Below are 16377 nucleotides of genomic sequence, written 5' to 3' on the forward strand. Positions count from 1 at the left end.
GATATATAGACCCCAAGCCTGATTCACAGGATTAGATTGTTGCGCATTGATAGCATAGAGTTGTAACAGGCATGTTCCCTCTGGTGTATTATGGCAGGATATGTTGTGACCGTCTGCAACAACATTGCCATTGAATACCAAGAAAAATCTGAGTTATTGCACCACGAGGGGAAAAATGCAACAAGCTGCAGCTGTTAATGACCAGTCTAAATGGTTAAAGGAGAGATTCCTCAACGTCCCGCAGCAATTCCATGATCCAGACCTATTGCACTTAGATAAAGGGGGCTAAACCAGCTGATTGCCTACTCTAAAATGGAGAAGATCCTACAGCAGTAAACCCACAGTAAGGGCAGTTTGTAAGGCTGTACTCATCATTGGGACAGAAAAAGACTGACGTCCACCAGAGACCCAACCCAATTCAGAGACCGTCTAACTGAAAGCAACAATCGGCATTCCTTTTATTTTTACATAGTTACACAGTAGGGTTGAAGCAGTGGGTCTCCGGAGCTGAACAGTCTTAATTTCAGGTCCGGGAAGTTCCTGCTTTCCGAAATACTAACCTCAGTTTCGGGTGCTGGTAGCAGCTCCGGCATGGATGTGTGGGGTTATCGAAATGGCAGCTTAAATATCCGGCATCACACGGGCCAATAGGAAACCGTGATATCATCCCTTGCAGCTTCTTATTGGCCCAAATGACCATGACCTTGAATCTGGCAGAGCTGCTACCGGCACCCTCTACAGAGGTAAGTATCTCGGGAAGCAGGGGGTACCCGGAGCTGACATTAATGGGGCTTGGCTCTGGAGACCCCCTGCTTCATTCCTATTAACAAAAAAAAACAAACAAAAAACACATGTTCTGCTGCTTGAAACAAACACATCAGCTATTAGGCTGCGGCCCCGCTGTCGCATGAGCTCGCTCATGCTTGGAGAGTGTTGATGTCACCAGCTCTCCAAGCATGAGCGATCGCTGTCCTGCAACATTTTTAGCGCAGGAGTGGGGGGGGCGCGTGGCTATTACGGGAGGGGGTGTGTCATTGGCTGTATAGGGGTTGTCTGTGTTTCTGTGTATATCTCTTTCTCTCTTCTCTCCCTTCTCCCCCCTCTCTCTCCACCACACCACTCCGTTTGCCTCTACCAACAGCAGCACTCTGTTTGCCTCCCCCTCTGTCTGTTTGCCCCCCCCCTGTCTGTTTGCCCCCCCCCTCTGTCCGTTTGCCCCCCCCCCCTCTGTCCGTTTGCCGCCCCCCCTCTGTCCGTTTGCCGCCCCCCCTCTGTCCGTTTGCCCCCCCCCCTCTGTCCGTTTGCCCCCCCCCCTCTGTCCGTTTGCCCCCCCCCCCTCTGTCCGTTTGCCCCCCCCCCCTCTGTCCGTTTGCCCCCCCCCCCTCTGTCCGTTTGCCCCCCCCCCTCTGTCCGTTTGCCCCCCCCCTCTGTCCGTTTGCCGCCCCCCCTCTGTCCGTTTGCCGCCCCCCCTCTGTCCGTTTGCCCCCCCCTCCCTCTGTCCGTTTGCCCCCCCCCCTCTGTCCGTTTGCCCCCCCCCCTCTGTCCGTTTGCCCCCCCCTCTGTCCGTTTGCCCCCCCCCTCTGTCCGTTTGCCCCCCCCCTCTGTCCGTTTGCCCCCCCCCCCTCTGTCAGTTTGCCCCCCCCCTCTGTCCGTTTGCCCCCCCCCCTCTGTCCGTTTGCCCCCCCTTTCCACTTCTCTCTGCTGAATTCAGTGTCAGTATGTGTGTCACATACTGGACACCTAACAAGCTCCTATTGAACCCCCAAAATAACCACAACATATATATAAGCATATGAGTGTCACAGAGGAGTGCTACTGAGCATGGCAATATATATTTAAAACCAGAGACAGAACATAAAAAACAGACAGAGCTCAGTGCACATCCAGTGAAATTCATACACGGTACAGTGCCTAAATATATATGTATAAATATCTATTAAATAAAATGGTCTTTTAGTTTAACATTTTTGGCCAAAATTGTTGTAAGCCCCTGAGTCACTGCACGGCAGACCACAATTCCAGGGGTCCCTAACACTAATATAAATTCTTAATAACCTGTGCAATACCAGGAAGAATGATTTATAATAAATCTGTCAATATTAGTTGCAAAGTTCTAAGTCTGATTGAAGCTTTTAATAACCTGTACATTACCAGGAAAAGCACTCTGTATTAGATTTGTCACAACCAAACTGCAAGCAAGCCAGTTCCCCTGAGTGGGAGATGCTATGGAGTGAGCTTTTAACCATTTAAATGTGGGAGGGGGTAAGCTTCAATTAGTCAGTGTGTGTGACAGCAGAGTATAACACGTCCCCTCTCTTCCCATTTGTCAGAGAAGGGTCATGTGACCCTGCTCAGCACGAAAATATATCTCCCTTGTCTCCCCAATCAGAACGCTTGGGAGAGCGTGTGTGCACACGCATGAGCGCGAGCACAGTGGGAGAGGGGGATGTGCTGACCAACATTGAAGGTAAGCGGCCCAAGCGAGCTCAGCGCCAGCGGGGACTCAGCCTTAAGCTCACTTTGGTCCTAGGTAGTACTGCAGCCCCTAAACATGTTCAGGACTTTTTGCATTTTAACATTGTATTAGCGTCTTCTTGATCATAATCTAAGGCACACACAAAAAAATTAGATGTGCATCTCAATTAATCTTTCCAGGCAAAATAGCACTAAACAAATACTGTACAATGGCCATGCTGTGCGTTTATGAACAAAGTGGAATGTTTATAATGCATCTTCTGTATTTGCCATCTGCAGAGTGGCTCCCTTAGGCATGATGTTTAAATGTAATATCATACTGTTACACTGAGCTATTTTTAGGATATCTTTTGCCGTAACTTGGTACCAACAGACAGTATCAAATGAAACAGAAAGCAGGGGATATTACTTTAAAGAAGCAGTTCAACTAAAAAAGTTTGAAATAAAAAGCAGTAAACCAAAATGTCACTTTTTTGCTTTCTGTAAATCCTGCACATTTCTATCCAGCAACTTAACTTCCTAACATTTTTACTTCCAAGGTCACTAATGCTCCACTGAACAATGTAGTGTACTCTTTGCAAATCTAACAAAAAAAGATTAATTGCATTGTAAATTGTTGTCTAGATATTATAAGAGAGAGATCAAAATGTGTTGACTTGGAGAGACCAAATTCCATTACGTACATTTTTCCCCAGAAATGGAATTTGACCTAATCTATAGTATTTTCGGTCAGGGGCTTGTCGTTCTTGCTGTGAACCACTCAATGCAAGTTAAGCGGGTAATTCTCTATACAATGAATCTGCCATTCTCAGCCAAGAATTCCCATGAAAGTATGCGAATTTCTGTCTTAAAACCTCAGGGTATATTATTTATTTATTTATAAAATATTTTTACAGGAAGTAATATAATACATTGAGAGTTACCTCTCGTTTTCAAGTATGTCCTGGGCACAGAGTAAAACAAATAATACATGGTTACAAGTACATTGAATAAGACTCTAAAAGTTCTACAATATGACAGGCTGAAAACACATCACCACTTTATTATGGCGATGGGGCCAATCCTAAAGTAAAATAATAATAGTGATACCTTGAACCCTTCAAACATTAGTAAGCCCATTAAAGTTTTTCGAAAGCAAGCAAAAAATAATAAAACCTTCTCCTACTTGGGAAATATACACAAACTAAACATCATACAAAACTAACACTAAAATTGTGAAAATGGATACAATGTATCAATGTCTTTATTTATATTGGGCCATCAATGGAAATAAGTGCTTCAGACAAAAAAGTAACATTTAGAAAAAGGAGTCCTTGCTCTGAAGAGTTTACAATCTAGTTGGTAGGAGGAACATACAGATACAGTAGGAGGACATTCTGGTAAGTGCGTCTCAAGGGGCCAAGCTTTATGTATCATGTGTATAAGCCACAGACCTACTCGTATGCTTCGTTAAGCAGGTGTGTTTTAAGGTGGGTCTTAAAGGTGCATAATACAATGTATACAGAGTTCCCATAACCATTGGGCTTTCATCCATTTTTTTTTAGTACAAAAAAGATACATTTACAAAAAGAACCTGTCAAAATAGGCAGGAAAAAAGGCTTCACAGGTGTGCACTCAACACTCTTAGTTGACTGATGTGGCAAAAATGTACTGGGAATGATTCTCCAACCTAGGAGGTGGATCTATAAATGATCTGGATAATCCAATTGCATCTGGAATTCGTGAACTGATACCTATGTACAGTAATGTGGAATGGGTGCTCACCACAAACAAGATGGTGGGGATTTTAGGGTACACCGACCTCCAGCTGCGAGACCGCGTCCGTAGTGCAGAGTGATAGTCGTATAGCCGGGTCAGGGTTGGAGAAGTGAGAATAGTCGTGATACTCGCTGTGGTCTAGGGTTGGAGAAGTCAGATGGCCGTAGAGGGTAGCCGGGGTAGAGATGGTAGAAGTCCCGATGTAAGCAGAGGATTGGAGAAGTCGAGGTCCAGGTACAAGCTGAGGTCAAAAACACAGAGACAAGAGAGGATCAAAATGCACAAGGCAACAGGATGCTTGGGGTAATCCCAACGTTCAGCAACGAAGAATTATGCTCAGCCAATTTGCAAGAGGGCTGGCTGAGCATATAAAGGGCTGGTAGCCAATGAGCAGCAAGCAAGCAGCTGCCACAAATTAGCATCAACCGCCTACTGTTATACAAGCGCCCAATCAGTAGTCAGGAGGCGGAGTGTGCCGCAGGTGCAGGTGATCCTGGGTTAGGGTCGAGTTTTGTGATTAACGTCTCGCGTGATCTTAGTAGCGTGACGTCTGCGCGTGGTTTCCTCCGCGAGTGGTTTCCTCCGCGAGTGGTTTCCTCCGCGAGTGGTTTCCTCCGCGCGTGGTTTCCTCCGCGCGTGGTTTCCTCCGCGCGTGGTTTCCTCCGCGCGTGGTTTCCTCCGCGCGTGGTTTCCTCCGCGCGTGGTTTCCTCCGCGCGTGACCCGTGTCGTCACGGGACCTGTTGCGGGGGCGGGGCCCAACTCCGATCCTCACATTGCCACGGTGAATACTACATGGTGTGCTTAATCAGTAGTTTTTTTTATACATTTGTATGCATTGTTACACAAAGCTAATTGCTGCATTATTTTCAACTAGCACAGAGACCCGGCGTTGCCCGGGATTAACATTTCCCGCTCCCTCCTCACTCCACTCCCCCTGTCTCTTTCTCCGCTCCCCCCCTTCGCAACTCCGGTCCCGCGCCCCCCCCTCTTCACACCTCTGGTCCGCACCCTGCGCAGCTCTGCCCCCCCCCCCTGCGCAGCACACAGTGTCACATACACAGTGTCTGACACACACACACAGTGTCTGACACACACACACACACAGTGTCTGACACACACACACACACAGTGTCTGACACACACACACACAGTGTCTGACACACACACATACACACACACACACACACACACAGTGTCTGACATACACACACAGTGTCTGACACACACACACACAGTGTCTGACACACACACACACAGTGTCTGACACACACACACACAGTGTCTGACACACACACACACAGTGTCTGACACACACACACAGTGTCTGACACACACACACAGTGTCTGACACACACACACAGTGTCTGAAACACACACACACACACACATACTGTCTGACACACACACACACACACACACACACACACAGTGTTGACACACACACACACAGTGTGACACACACACACACACACAGTGTGACACACACACACACACACATACACACAGTGTGACACACACACACACAGTGTGACACACACACACACAGTGTGACACACACACAGTGTGACACACACACAGTGTGACACACACACACACAGTGTGACACACACACACACAGTGTGACACACAGTGTGACACACACATAGTGTGACACACACACACACAGTGTGACACACACACACACACACACACACAGTGTGACACACACACACACACACACACAGTGTGACACACACACACACACAGTGTGACACACACACACACAGTGTGACACACACACACACAGTGTGACATACACACACACAGTGTGACACACACACACACAGTGTGACACACACACACACACACAGTGTGACACACACACACACACACACAGTGTGACACACACACACAGTGTGACACACACACAGTGTGACACACACACAGTGTGACACACACACACACACACACAGTGTGACACACACACACACACAGTGTGACACACACACACACACACACAGTGTGACACACACACACAGACACACACACACACACACACAGTGTGACACACACACACACAGTGTGACACACACAGTGTGACACACAGTGTGACACACAGTGTGACACACACACACACACACACAGTGTGACACACACACACACACACAGTGTGACACACACACACACACACAGTGTGACACACACACACACACACACACACACAGTGTGACACACACACACACACACACACACACAGTGTGACACACACACACACACACACAGTGTGACACACACACACACACACACACAGTGTGACACACACACACACACACATACACACACAGTGTGACACACACACACACACAGTGTGACACACACACACACACACACACACACACACACACACACACACAGTGTGACACACACACACACACACAGTGTGACACACACACACACACACACAGTGTGACACACACACACACAGTGTGACACACACACACACACACACACACACACACACACAGTGTGACACACACACACACACAGTGTGACACACACACAGTGTGACACACACACACAGTGTGACACACACACACACAGTGTGACACACACACACAGTGTGACACACACACAGTGTGACACACACACAGTGTGACACACACACACACAGTGTGACACACACACACACAGTGTGACACACACACACACAGTGTGACACACACACACACACACAGTGTGACACACACACACAGTGTGACACACACACACACACAGTGTGTGACACACACACAGTGTGACACAGTGTGACACACAGTGTGACACAGTGTGACACACACACACACACACACAGTGTGACACACACACACACACACACACAGTGTGACACACACACACACACACACAGTGTGACACACACACACACACACACACACAGTGTGACACACACACACACACACACACACACACAGTGTGACACACACACACACACAGTGTGACACACACACACAGTCTCCCATACACACACACACACAGTGTGACACACACACAGTCTCCCATACACACACACACACACACAGTGGACAGGAGGGGGGGATAGGGAGAGTGGAACGTCCGGCGATCCGAACAGGCGGCTCCCCACCTCCCGCCAGCGTGACTGCACACCACCACCCCCCCCCCCCCTGCGCCCATCTCCCTCCCCACGCGGGCAAGCAAGGGAGCGCCGTGGGGAAGGGGACCAGAGGGAAGGGCATGTCCCGCGCAGCCGCCACTACCCTGTTCTCCCCCCCCTCTCCGCTGGCCGCCGTTGCACAATTGGACGGAGCAGTGGAAGGACTGCCCAATCAGGAACTGGAATATGGAAATCAGCCCCGCACCCGTACTGGCGCAGACGCCACCGGCGTCATTATAACCAGGTACCAGCGCGAGGCCGACCTCACTGACCTCACTGTGCAGCGGGGTGAGGGGCCCGGCCGGGGGGTGAGGGCCGGTCACACTCCTTCCTATCCCCCCCCCCCCTCCAATACCTGGGCGGGCGGGCGTGACTCTGAACCACCCCCCCCCCCCTTCCTGCAGAGTAAAAGCCCACACGGTGCCCTATAAGAACAGAGCAGATGCAGATAGCATTGCCACAAGTCGGGAGTCTGTGAGGGAAGGGGCTGGAAACCCCGCAAGTGCTGTACCTGCGTGCGCCCGACCGTTGGGGGACCTGAGAGTTCACGACATGATGGGATCGAATCCATAGAGATGGAGAGCTGCGAATGGGGGGGGGGGGGGGGAGCCGGCGGGGAGGTGAGCTGGGGGGGTGGAGCCGGCGGTCCGGGCCGCAGAGTGAAGAGGACAGTGGCCGGGTGGTTGTGCGTGTGTGTGGCAGTTGGGTGAGGCCGAGGGGGAAGGTGAGCTGCGGGTGAGGAGGAGGAGAAGAGAATGGCAGTTGGGTGACTTCATAGGGCCACGCAGGCCAATGAGAGGCGTGCGGGGCGGGGCAGGGATACGGACCAATCTGATTGGCCAGAGGCTGAGTGACAGACCCACATCTAGCAACACCACCACAAAATTCAATTTTATATATATATTCAGTGGTCGACAAATCACCAAAAAATCTACTCGCCAAACAAAAAAATCTACTCGCCACCTAGTACCACACGTGTGCTGCTTGGGCCAATAGGAGCTCACCACGATGTTAAATCCACTCGCCTGGGGCGTGCAAATGTATAGGTTTGTCGAACACTGTATATATATATATATATATATATATATTTATTAAAGATATATTTTTAATTAAAACCATTCAACATTACTGTACATAGTTATCAGCTCACTAATCTCCAGATACAATTGAATTATCCAGATAATTTATAGATCCACCCCCTAGGATGGGGAATCATTCCCGGTACATTTCTGCCACATCAGTAAACTAACAGTGTTGAGTGTACACCTGTGGGGCCTTTTTTCCTGTCTCTCTTGACAGGTTATTTCTGTAAATTTACATAATTCCCCTTAGTGCACCTCCTCTCTACACAACTATAGACCGAGTTGGAGCGGGTGTCAACCCTTTTTCTTACAAAAATAAATAAATACTAACACAGGGCGGACTTTTCGGTTATTACTGTATGGTGAATATATATATATATATATATATATATATATATATATATATATATATATATATATAGTGGTTGACAAATCACCAAAAAATCTACTCGCCACCTAGTACCAAACGTGTGCTGCTTGGGCCAATATTTACTCGCCCGGGGGTTAAATCCACTCGCCCGGGGCGAGCAAATGTATAGGTTTGTCGAACACTGTATGTATGTATGTATGTATGTATGTATGTATGTATGTATGTATGTATGTATGTATGTATGTATGTATGTATGTATATATATATATATATATATATATATACACACACACACACACACACACACACACACACACACACACACATACACACACACACATTCACATAAACAACATTGCAAAGCGTCGTAAGAGCGTGCATATATAATATTAAAATATATAATATTATATTATACTATATAATATATTATTTATTATGTTATATTATATATATATAATACAGTATATACACTATATAATTTATGTGTGTGCTGCATATATTATTGCCTGCATAAAATATTTGGTGTATTTTAGTGTTAAAAATGCCTTCGGGAACGGAACCTTTCATTTAAACAGTGTTCCTATGGGAAAGTGTGTTTCGCTTTAAGACGTTTCGCTATCCAACGCCATTTAACACATTTTGTCGGATAACCGAGGACTGCCTGTATAGCTATCAAGTAGTGTTGTGCTGTGACATCTTTAGACATCAAAAAGCCTCACCTGAGAAGCTCTGGAAAAGGCATTTTCTCTGACAAGTCTATTTGAAGTTGGCAAAGAAAACAGCTATGTGCCATCTGGAGGAGTGTAGCAAGTAATTAAAAATATAAGAGAAATGGAAAACAAAGTGACTAAAAATAACATTGATAAGCAGCTTTAAATGGCATCACATACAGTACGTTCACATTCACGATATGCATAGTATGTAAGATATATAGATTGTTGGGGCAAACTGCCCCTTAAAAGCCCTTTTTTTCTGGCACACTCAGGAACGTCATGCTACTGTATTGTTGCTTGTTTTTCCAGAGGGAGATTGTGTTCCTTGGAATGTAAGCTAAGTCCCCTTCACATCACTGGGCGCCGGTTGCAATAACAGGAACAATGTGGTCACAATACCGGGAGACCAGCAATCTAAAGGTAATAGTTCTACTTTCTCTCGCAAGAAGAAACTCTGGATGGTTAGATGTGGAAAGCTCATCCTTTTACAATTTACTTATTCCAATGATGTCGGGTGTATTACTGCTGTGGAGTGATATGTACATAAATGGTGCTATATGAAGATATACTAACATACACCATGCTCATTTAAAAGACCATAGTTAAAATCCCAAGCTTTTCAAAAAGAGATTCTCTTAAAAACATTTTTAACTATGGCAAAGGTCTTGGTAAAATGGTTATTTGCTGCAGCAAACAGAAACAAAAATGTATCCAATTCATATTGTAACTGCTATACTTTTAAGTGCAATTAGTACAGTACATAATTGTCAGTGTAATCAGTTGAGTATTAAAGGGCAGTTTATTGCCTGTTTGATGCATATATAAACCTACCCAGCTTCAATAAGCCCAGCACAAACCAAATCATGGTGACCAAGCAAAAGAGGCTTAAGAAAGACACTAGTGTATGAAAATGCACTCCATATACACAGAAACACCACATAACATAAAAGGTGGAATGGATCAGTGATGAACAGATGCCTTAAGAAATACATGAGGAATTTGGGAAGATAATATGCACTTCAGGTAGGTAGATAACAAGTGGAGATTTTTATGTTATTTTTAATCAAGGCCTGCCGGATGCAACATCATCTGCGGTTTTACAGCAGATCAGAGAATAGGTCGATTAGGTTGGGCTAAGGGGTTCTTATCTACGGTCAGATTTTATGTTTATGGAACATGTGGGGCTACACAGTTATTACAATTGATTCTTGATACATACTTCAATGTCGCCACTCCCAGGAACTCTGGCAACATCGTTGTCAAAAACGATTGTCTCAATAGGAAGTTTCATTATTTTTACTGAGCCGTCAAACCATGGAAATTTGCTCCAAACCAAAATGGCAAAACCACCCAAATGAAGATCTAATTTCACAATTTACAAGCATTACTTTATCCATTGTGCTCGATAATCCATATAATGTAAGCAGTATTCCAACAGTTCATTTAACACTAAGGGAAGGGAGGGAGAAGGGAAACAAACACACACACACACACACACACACACACACAGTTAGCCGAGCTTTAATAATCAAAAATGAATAGATGATACCGTTCTGTGGCTAACGAAATGCTTTTATTTGTGCGAGCTTTCGAGATACACTGATCTCTTTTTCCGGCGATGTTACTTTGAATAAAGCAAGCAAGGGCTTTACTCAAAAACAGTGAATCTTGGAATGTGACTAGAACCCATCCCTCACCCCCTGTGTAGCGTGCGATTTATGACTTGAGGTGTTAAATAGTCCCTGAATGTGAGGGATGTAAGAATGTGTGCAACTATATAATTATAAATAAGAGCCCACAGTGTATATACAGCGCTTTACAAAAGGTGTGTGGGGAGTGGGAGTGTATATCAATGGTGAGGGTAGGTTTGAAAATGTGAGAGGGTGTTGCATTACTAAAAGTGTGTGTAGATACTATGTGGTCCCTATTGGTATATAGGGCTGGAATTACATAGAGTATTTGTATGTGTAAGAGACAGCTGTGTGTGCACACATATATAAAAATTACTGACATTAACCCATTCCATGCCAGAGAACCTAAAACACTGCACAAGGCTTATAGCACCACAAATAATTAAACACCATTATCGTAGTGTCATTATCCCTTAATGTAATGGCATTTGATTTTCTTAATTAGAGCTTCCAGTTTTCATTGAGTTTTATCTCCATTTAATTTAAAATGCTGTTAAATGTGGTGAATGCAATAAAACAGCTGCATGAACACCCTCTTAAAAAGAGCAGCCTCACCTAGGGTCAAAGTGCGCAAATCACAATACAATATTTAAAGCAGCAGTTCAAGCAATATCCTACATGTGTTTTTTTTAATAAATCAGTTCTGTACTATGAGAAAATACTTGCATTTAAAAAAAAAAAAAAAATTGAATGTTTTAAAGCCATTTTGAATGTTTCTAATGTAGGAAGCATTTCCAAAGTTACAGTCCCCTTCCGATAGGCTCTAGCTCTTGAGCCCCGCCCTCTCTCTAGCAGTGAACCAATTGTATCTAGTAACTGCCCAGTCAATCACATTCCAGGAACTACATCGCTCAAAATGCTGTGCATGAACTGGATTAAATAACCATGTGCAAGTGATCTATTACAGGACAACAAATCGCTCTGCAGTTTAGCTAATCACTTGTCAGTGTGCAGATTGTATTTATGCACATATTGAATGGAAATATATATATATATATATACATTTTATTTTTTTAAACGGCAGCTAAATGATTATAAGCAAACCAATTAAACAGAGCATTTGTTAATGTTGAGGCTGTCTTCTATAGAGTGATGTTTTTCAACCAGGGTTCGGTCCTTGGAAACCTTGGGCACCCCAGTCATCCCTAAAGGGTTAAATTGCACCAAATACAGAAGAATTTACAATGTATCTGGTCTCAGACGTACTATTAGAGCGTGTTGTGTTTCCTCAGAATTTTATAAAACAATAATGGGGTTCTTTAACAAAAAAAGTTGGAAACCACTGCTCTAGGTCATACTAAATTTCCTGAGAAAAATGTAACAATTTTACATTTAGCTTTTGAAAATGCTACAAACAGCCTAATTTCATACAAAAAAAAACCAAAAAACTCTACATGGGACAATGCATAAATTCATAGACCAAGTAAACAATGAAACGTGTAATGACACAAATAGCATGAAACGGGAAACTCTACTTTTCATGAAATAGACATGTATCACATGCAACAAGGTCTAACAGGCCATGGATGACAATACAAGAATTAAATGACATGGATTGGGTTGGTTTACTTACCGGACCTTAGGAAAGTGTATGGGGAGGACTCCGTCTGGTCTTCACAATTGGCCATTTCAATTGGTTGCATCTAACCAGAGACTTCTCAGGCTAAACTACAGCATTCCCCACAAATCGATTAGTAGATGTTAGGGGCAATCACCGTGAAATTAAACTGTTAGAGCTGTTAAGGGGATGCAGTGCAAAAAAACAAACAAGGGGAAACATTACACTCACATTTTTCATAAGGTTGGTCTTCAATACACTTAAAAAATTAATCTCCCTTATTAACCACTTCTAGGGGGTTGTTCATCAAAGTCTCCCTACTGCAAAACTGTGACTGTTCTGAAGTCAGAAGACTTGGGTAAATGACCCCCACAGGGGCTTATGCTATATCTGCCCAAGACACAGTTTGTCCTACATTCGCCATGGACTTGAAATGGGAACATCTGGCATTAAAAGGCCTGACCGGTGGATATAGACTAAGCCACATAGTGTTTCCAGCCAGGTAGTAAATGGTCTGCATTAACCCTTTTGCTGCTGCAAGGTTTTACACTACATTGCAAAGATGAATTACACATCAAGAAGACATATATCTTTGTCTTGGTGTGTTACTTGTGTATATGGGGCATTGGGTTTTTCAAAGAAATTCTAACATAACGGGGGATCATTTCTGTTCGATGTTAATGACTACAAAAAACCATGCTGCTGTTCCACGCTTGTCTTTACAGTACGCATATCCTGATTCTTTCCCTTAGAACAGGGGTGGGCACAAACACGCCAGGTATTAGGGATATCCCGGCTTCAGCACAGGTGGCTCAATCATTTTGACTGAAGCAGGGAAATCCGTACAATCTGCCCTATTAGAGCACCTTGAGGAGTTTGCCGCTCCTGTTGGCGAGGATAACAGCATTGATACATGACCACACGAGTGGGTCGGCCTGTTTTCTTCTGGGTCATTGAACACAACACATTGACACAACACATTGATTAGGTCGGGAAAAACATGATGATGTCATGTATACGCAGGCCCAGATCCACTAAATGGTGGCAAGCTTTAGCATGCTTCAAGACCCGTTCGGTTGAATTGGAGTTAGGGTGTGGCAGCTTAGCACAGTTTAGTATCTGGGCCTTACAGAGTAAGTGGTAGATGCAGTAAAAATACAAGTGTTAAAAATTGAGGACAGAAACTAAATCTAGGATGGGTAAGACGGCTACTTTTAAGAAACCCATCGACTGCAAAGCATGTAATGTGTGCAAAAATTCATTCATCTTAAGTATAAAAATTGGCACCATAGGTTTGTAGAAGGAAGAGATTTTGGAAGGGGCTGCAATGGGGTCTCTTTTTATATATGTACACTTCAAATGACATGGCATGTGCCTTACCAATTTAAACTTAAGGCAACACACACAGATCATGTTTTCTATATACCCCGGTCTGGAACTTCCGATTCTATAAACGTCTGGGAGGGGACACGTGTTTAGGGCAGAGTAGAATTGGGTGCTCCAACACAAGTTATTTACAGAACATGAGGGAGGGGGGGGGGAAGGGAGGGAGGGGAGGGAGGGGAGGGAGGGGGGGGGAAGGGAGGGAGGGGGGGGGAAGGGAGGGAGGGGGGGGGAAGGGAGGGAGGGGAGGGAGGGGAGGGAGGGGAGGGGAGGGAGGGGAGGGAGGGGAGGGAGGGGAGGGAGGGGAGGGGAGGGAGGGGAGGGAGGGGAGGGGAGGGAGGGGAGGGAGGGGAGGGGAGGGAGGGGAGGGAGGGGAGGGGAGGGAGGGGAGGGAGGGGAGGGGAGGGAGGGAGGGGGGGAGGGAGGGGAGGGGAGGGAGGGAGGGGGGGAGGGAGGGGAGGGAGGGGGGGAGGGAGGGGAGGGAGGGAGGGAGGGGAGGGAGGGGGGGAGGGAGGGAGGGGAGGGAGGGAGGGAGGGAGGGGAGGGAGGGGGGGAGGGAGGGGAGGGAAGGGAGGGAGGGAGGGAAGGGAGGGAGGGGGGGAAGGGAGGGAGGGGGGGAAGGGAGGGGGGGAAGGGAGGGAGGGGGGGGAGGGGGGGAAGGGAGGGAGGGGGGGGAGGGAGGGGGGGAAGGGGGGGGAGGGAGGGGGGGAAGGGGGGAAGGGAGGGAGGGGGGGGAGGGAGGGGGGGGAGGGAGGGGGGGAGGGAGGGGGGGGAGGGAGGGGGGGGAGGGAGGGGGGGGAGGGGGGGGAGGGAGGGGGGGGAGGGGGGGGAGGGAGGGGGGGGAGGGAGGGGGGGGAGGGGGGGGAGGGAGGGGGGGGAGGGAGGGGGGGGAGGGAGGGGGGGGAGGGAGGGTCTTGAGGACTGGAGTTGAGACCGCTCTTGTGCTCTGTTCAATTCAAGTGTTGAGATAAAGCAAATACAAAACCATAGAAACTATTTTGTCTGTTAATCAAAAGGAACTATAGGAGCGTAGTAATAATGTTCATACTGTATGTCTAGTGAAAGTTTCAGGTGTCTTAGTAAGGCACAAGGGACCTTTTATTTAATTTATTTTAAAAATGTACTTAAATCAGGGGAGTTAGTCTGTGGTCCTTGAACCTTCTGAACCCCCATTTCAAAATATTTCTCTTTTATTCGTGTTTACAAATATGGCCGCAGGGTCAGCAATACTAAATTAGAGCACGGCTGATGCCGGAAGCCATATTATGACCAACAAGCACATATTCTTGTCCAGTGGAGGAAAATCTCACAAACCAGGGGATTTCCAAGGGATAGGGACACCAGAGTTTGCCCCCTCTCCGGTGAAAGGTAAAGTAGAAAGATATAACCCCCCTCCCACCCCAACAGGCAGGGTGGACTGCTGCTTCACTAGTGACAAAAATAAAAATAGATCTCATCAGATAAAATCTATGCCTCCATCTCAGATATGGATTTATTCTTAGAATATAATAATTTACTTTCACAAGCTTTTTTTTTTTTATTTAAAAAAAACAAAATAAAATTACCTTTAACAGTACACTATTGTATTTTAGGGGGAAATGCATTGGAATTTCAAGCCCCCCCAAAAAAAGTATACCTAAATCTAAGACAATGAAACCAGCTTTCAAGCAGCAATCTTCTCCCCAAATTTTTGTTTTTTGTACCACATATTTTTTTTTTTACAGGATTGAAACCAGCAGAACCATGCTATTTGAGCGTTTAGCTCCTTCCAGGGAAAAAATGGCGGTTGAAACCCCTCCTGGATGGAGAAATAAATATTTTCTAGCACAGGGAAGGCATCTTTACAGTATGTTGAATTCTAGAACAGGGCTGGCCAACTCTAGTCCTCAAGGGCCACCAACAGGTCAGGTTTTGAGGATATTCCTGCGGCAGCACAGATAGCTCATTAAGTGGCTCAGTCAGAGACTGAGAAAAATAAAGCCAAGATGTAGCAAGGGGACTGTTTATAATTACATGTATCTGCTGTAACTAATGACTGGGTCCTGTTGGAGGGAGTTGGAGATATTGATATATCGATGTAGATATAGATCTACACCTAGTCTGTGTGTGTAAATCCAGTCAGACAAGCAACAAGGCTCAATGCATTTCTGACAGCAAAAGGGTTAATGAATTTTGGAAAAACACCAATAAAATTATAT

General features: G+C 45.9%; 1 protein-coding gene across 1 annotated transcript in view; it reads right to left on the bottom strand.

Annotated features, from left to right (window-relative positions):
* Positions 1-16377, bottom strand: part of PHKB (phosphorylase kinase regulatory subunit beta) — a 420515-nt gene that overhangs the window by 402974 nt on the left and 1164 nt on the right. Inside the window, exon 2 of the mRNA XM_075577209.1 lies at positions 12812-12974. Coding sequence (XP_075433324.1) covers positions 12812-12881 — 70 coding nt within the window. The 5' untranslated portion in view covers positions 12882-12974. The remainder of the gene's footprint in view (positions 1-12811; positions 12975-16377) is intronic.

This window comes from Ascaphus truei, chromosome 19 (genome assembly GCF_040206685.1).
Source record: "Ascaphus truei isolate aAscTru1 chromosome 19, aAscTru1.hap1, whole genome shotgun sequence".
Lineage (NCBI taxonomy): Eukaryota > Metazoa > Chordata > Amphibia > Anura > Ascaphidae > Ascaphus > Ascaphus truei.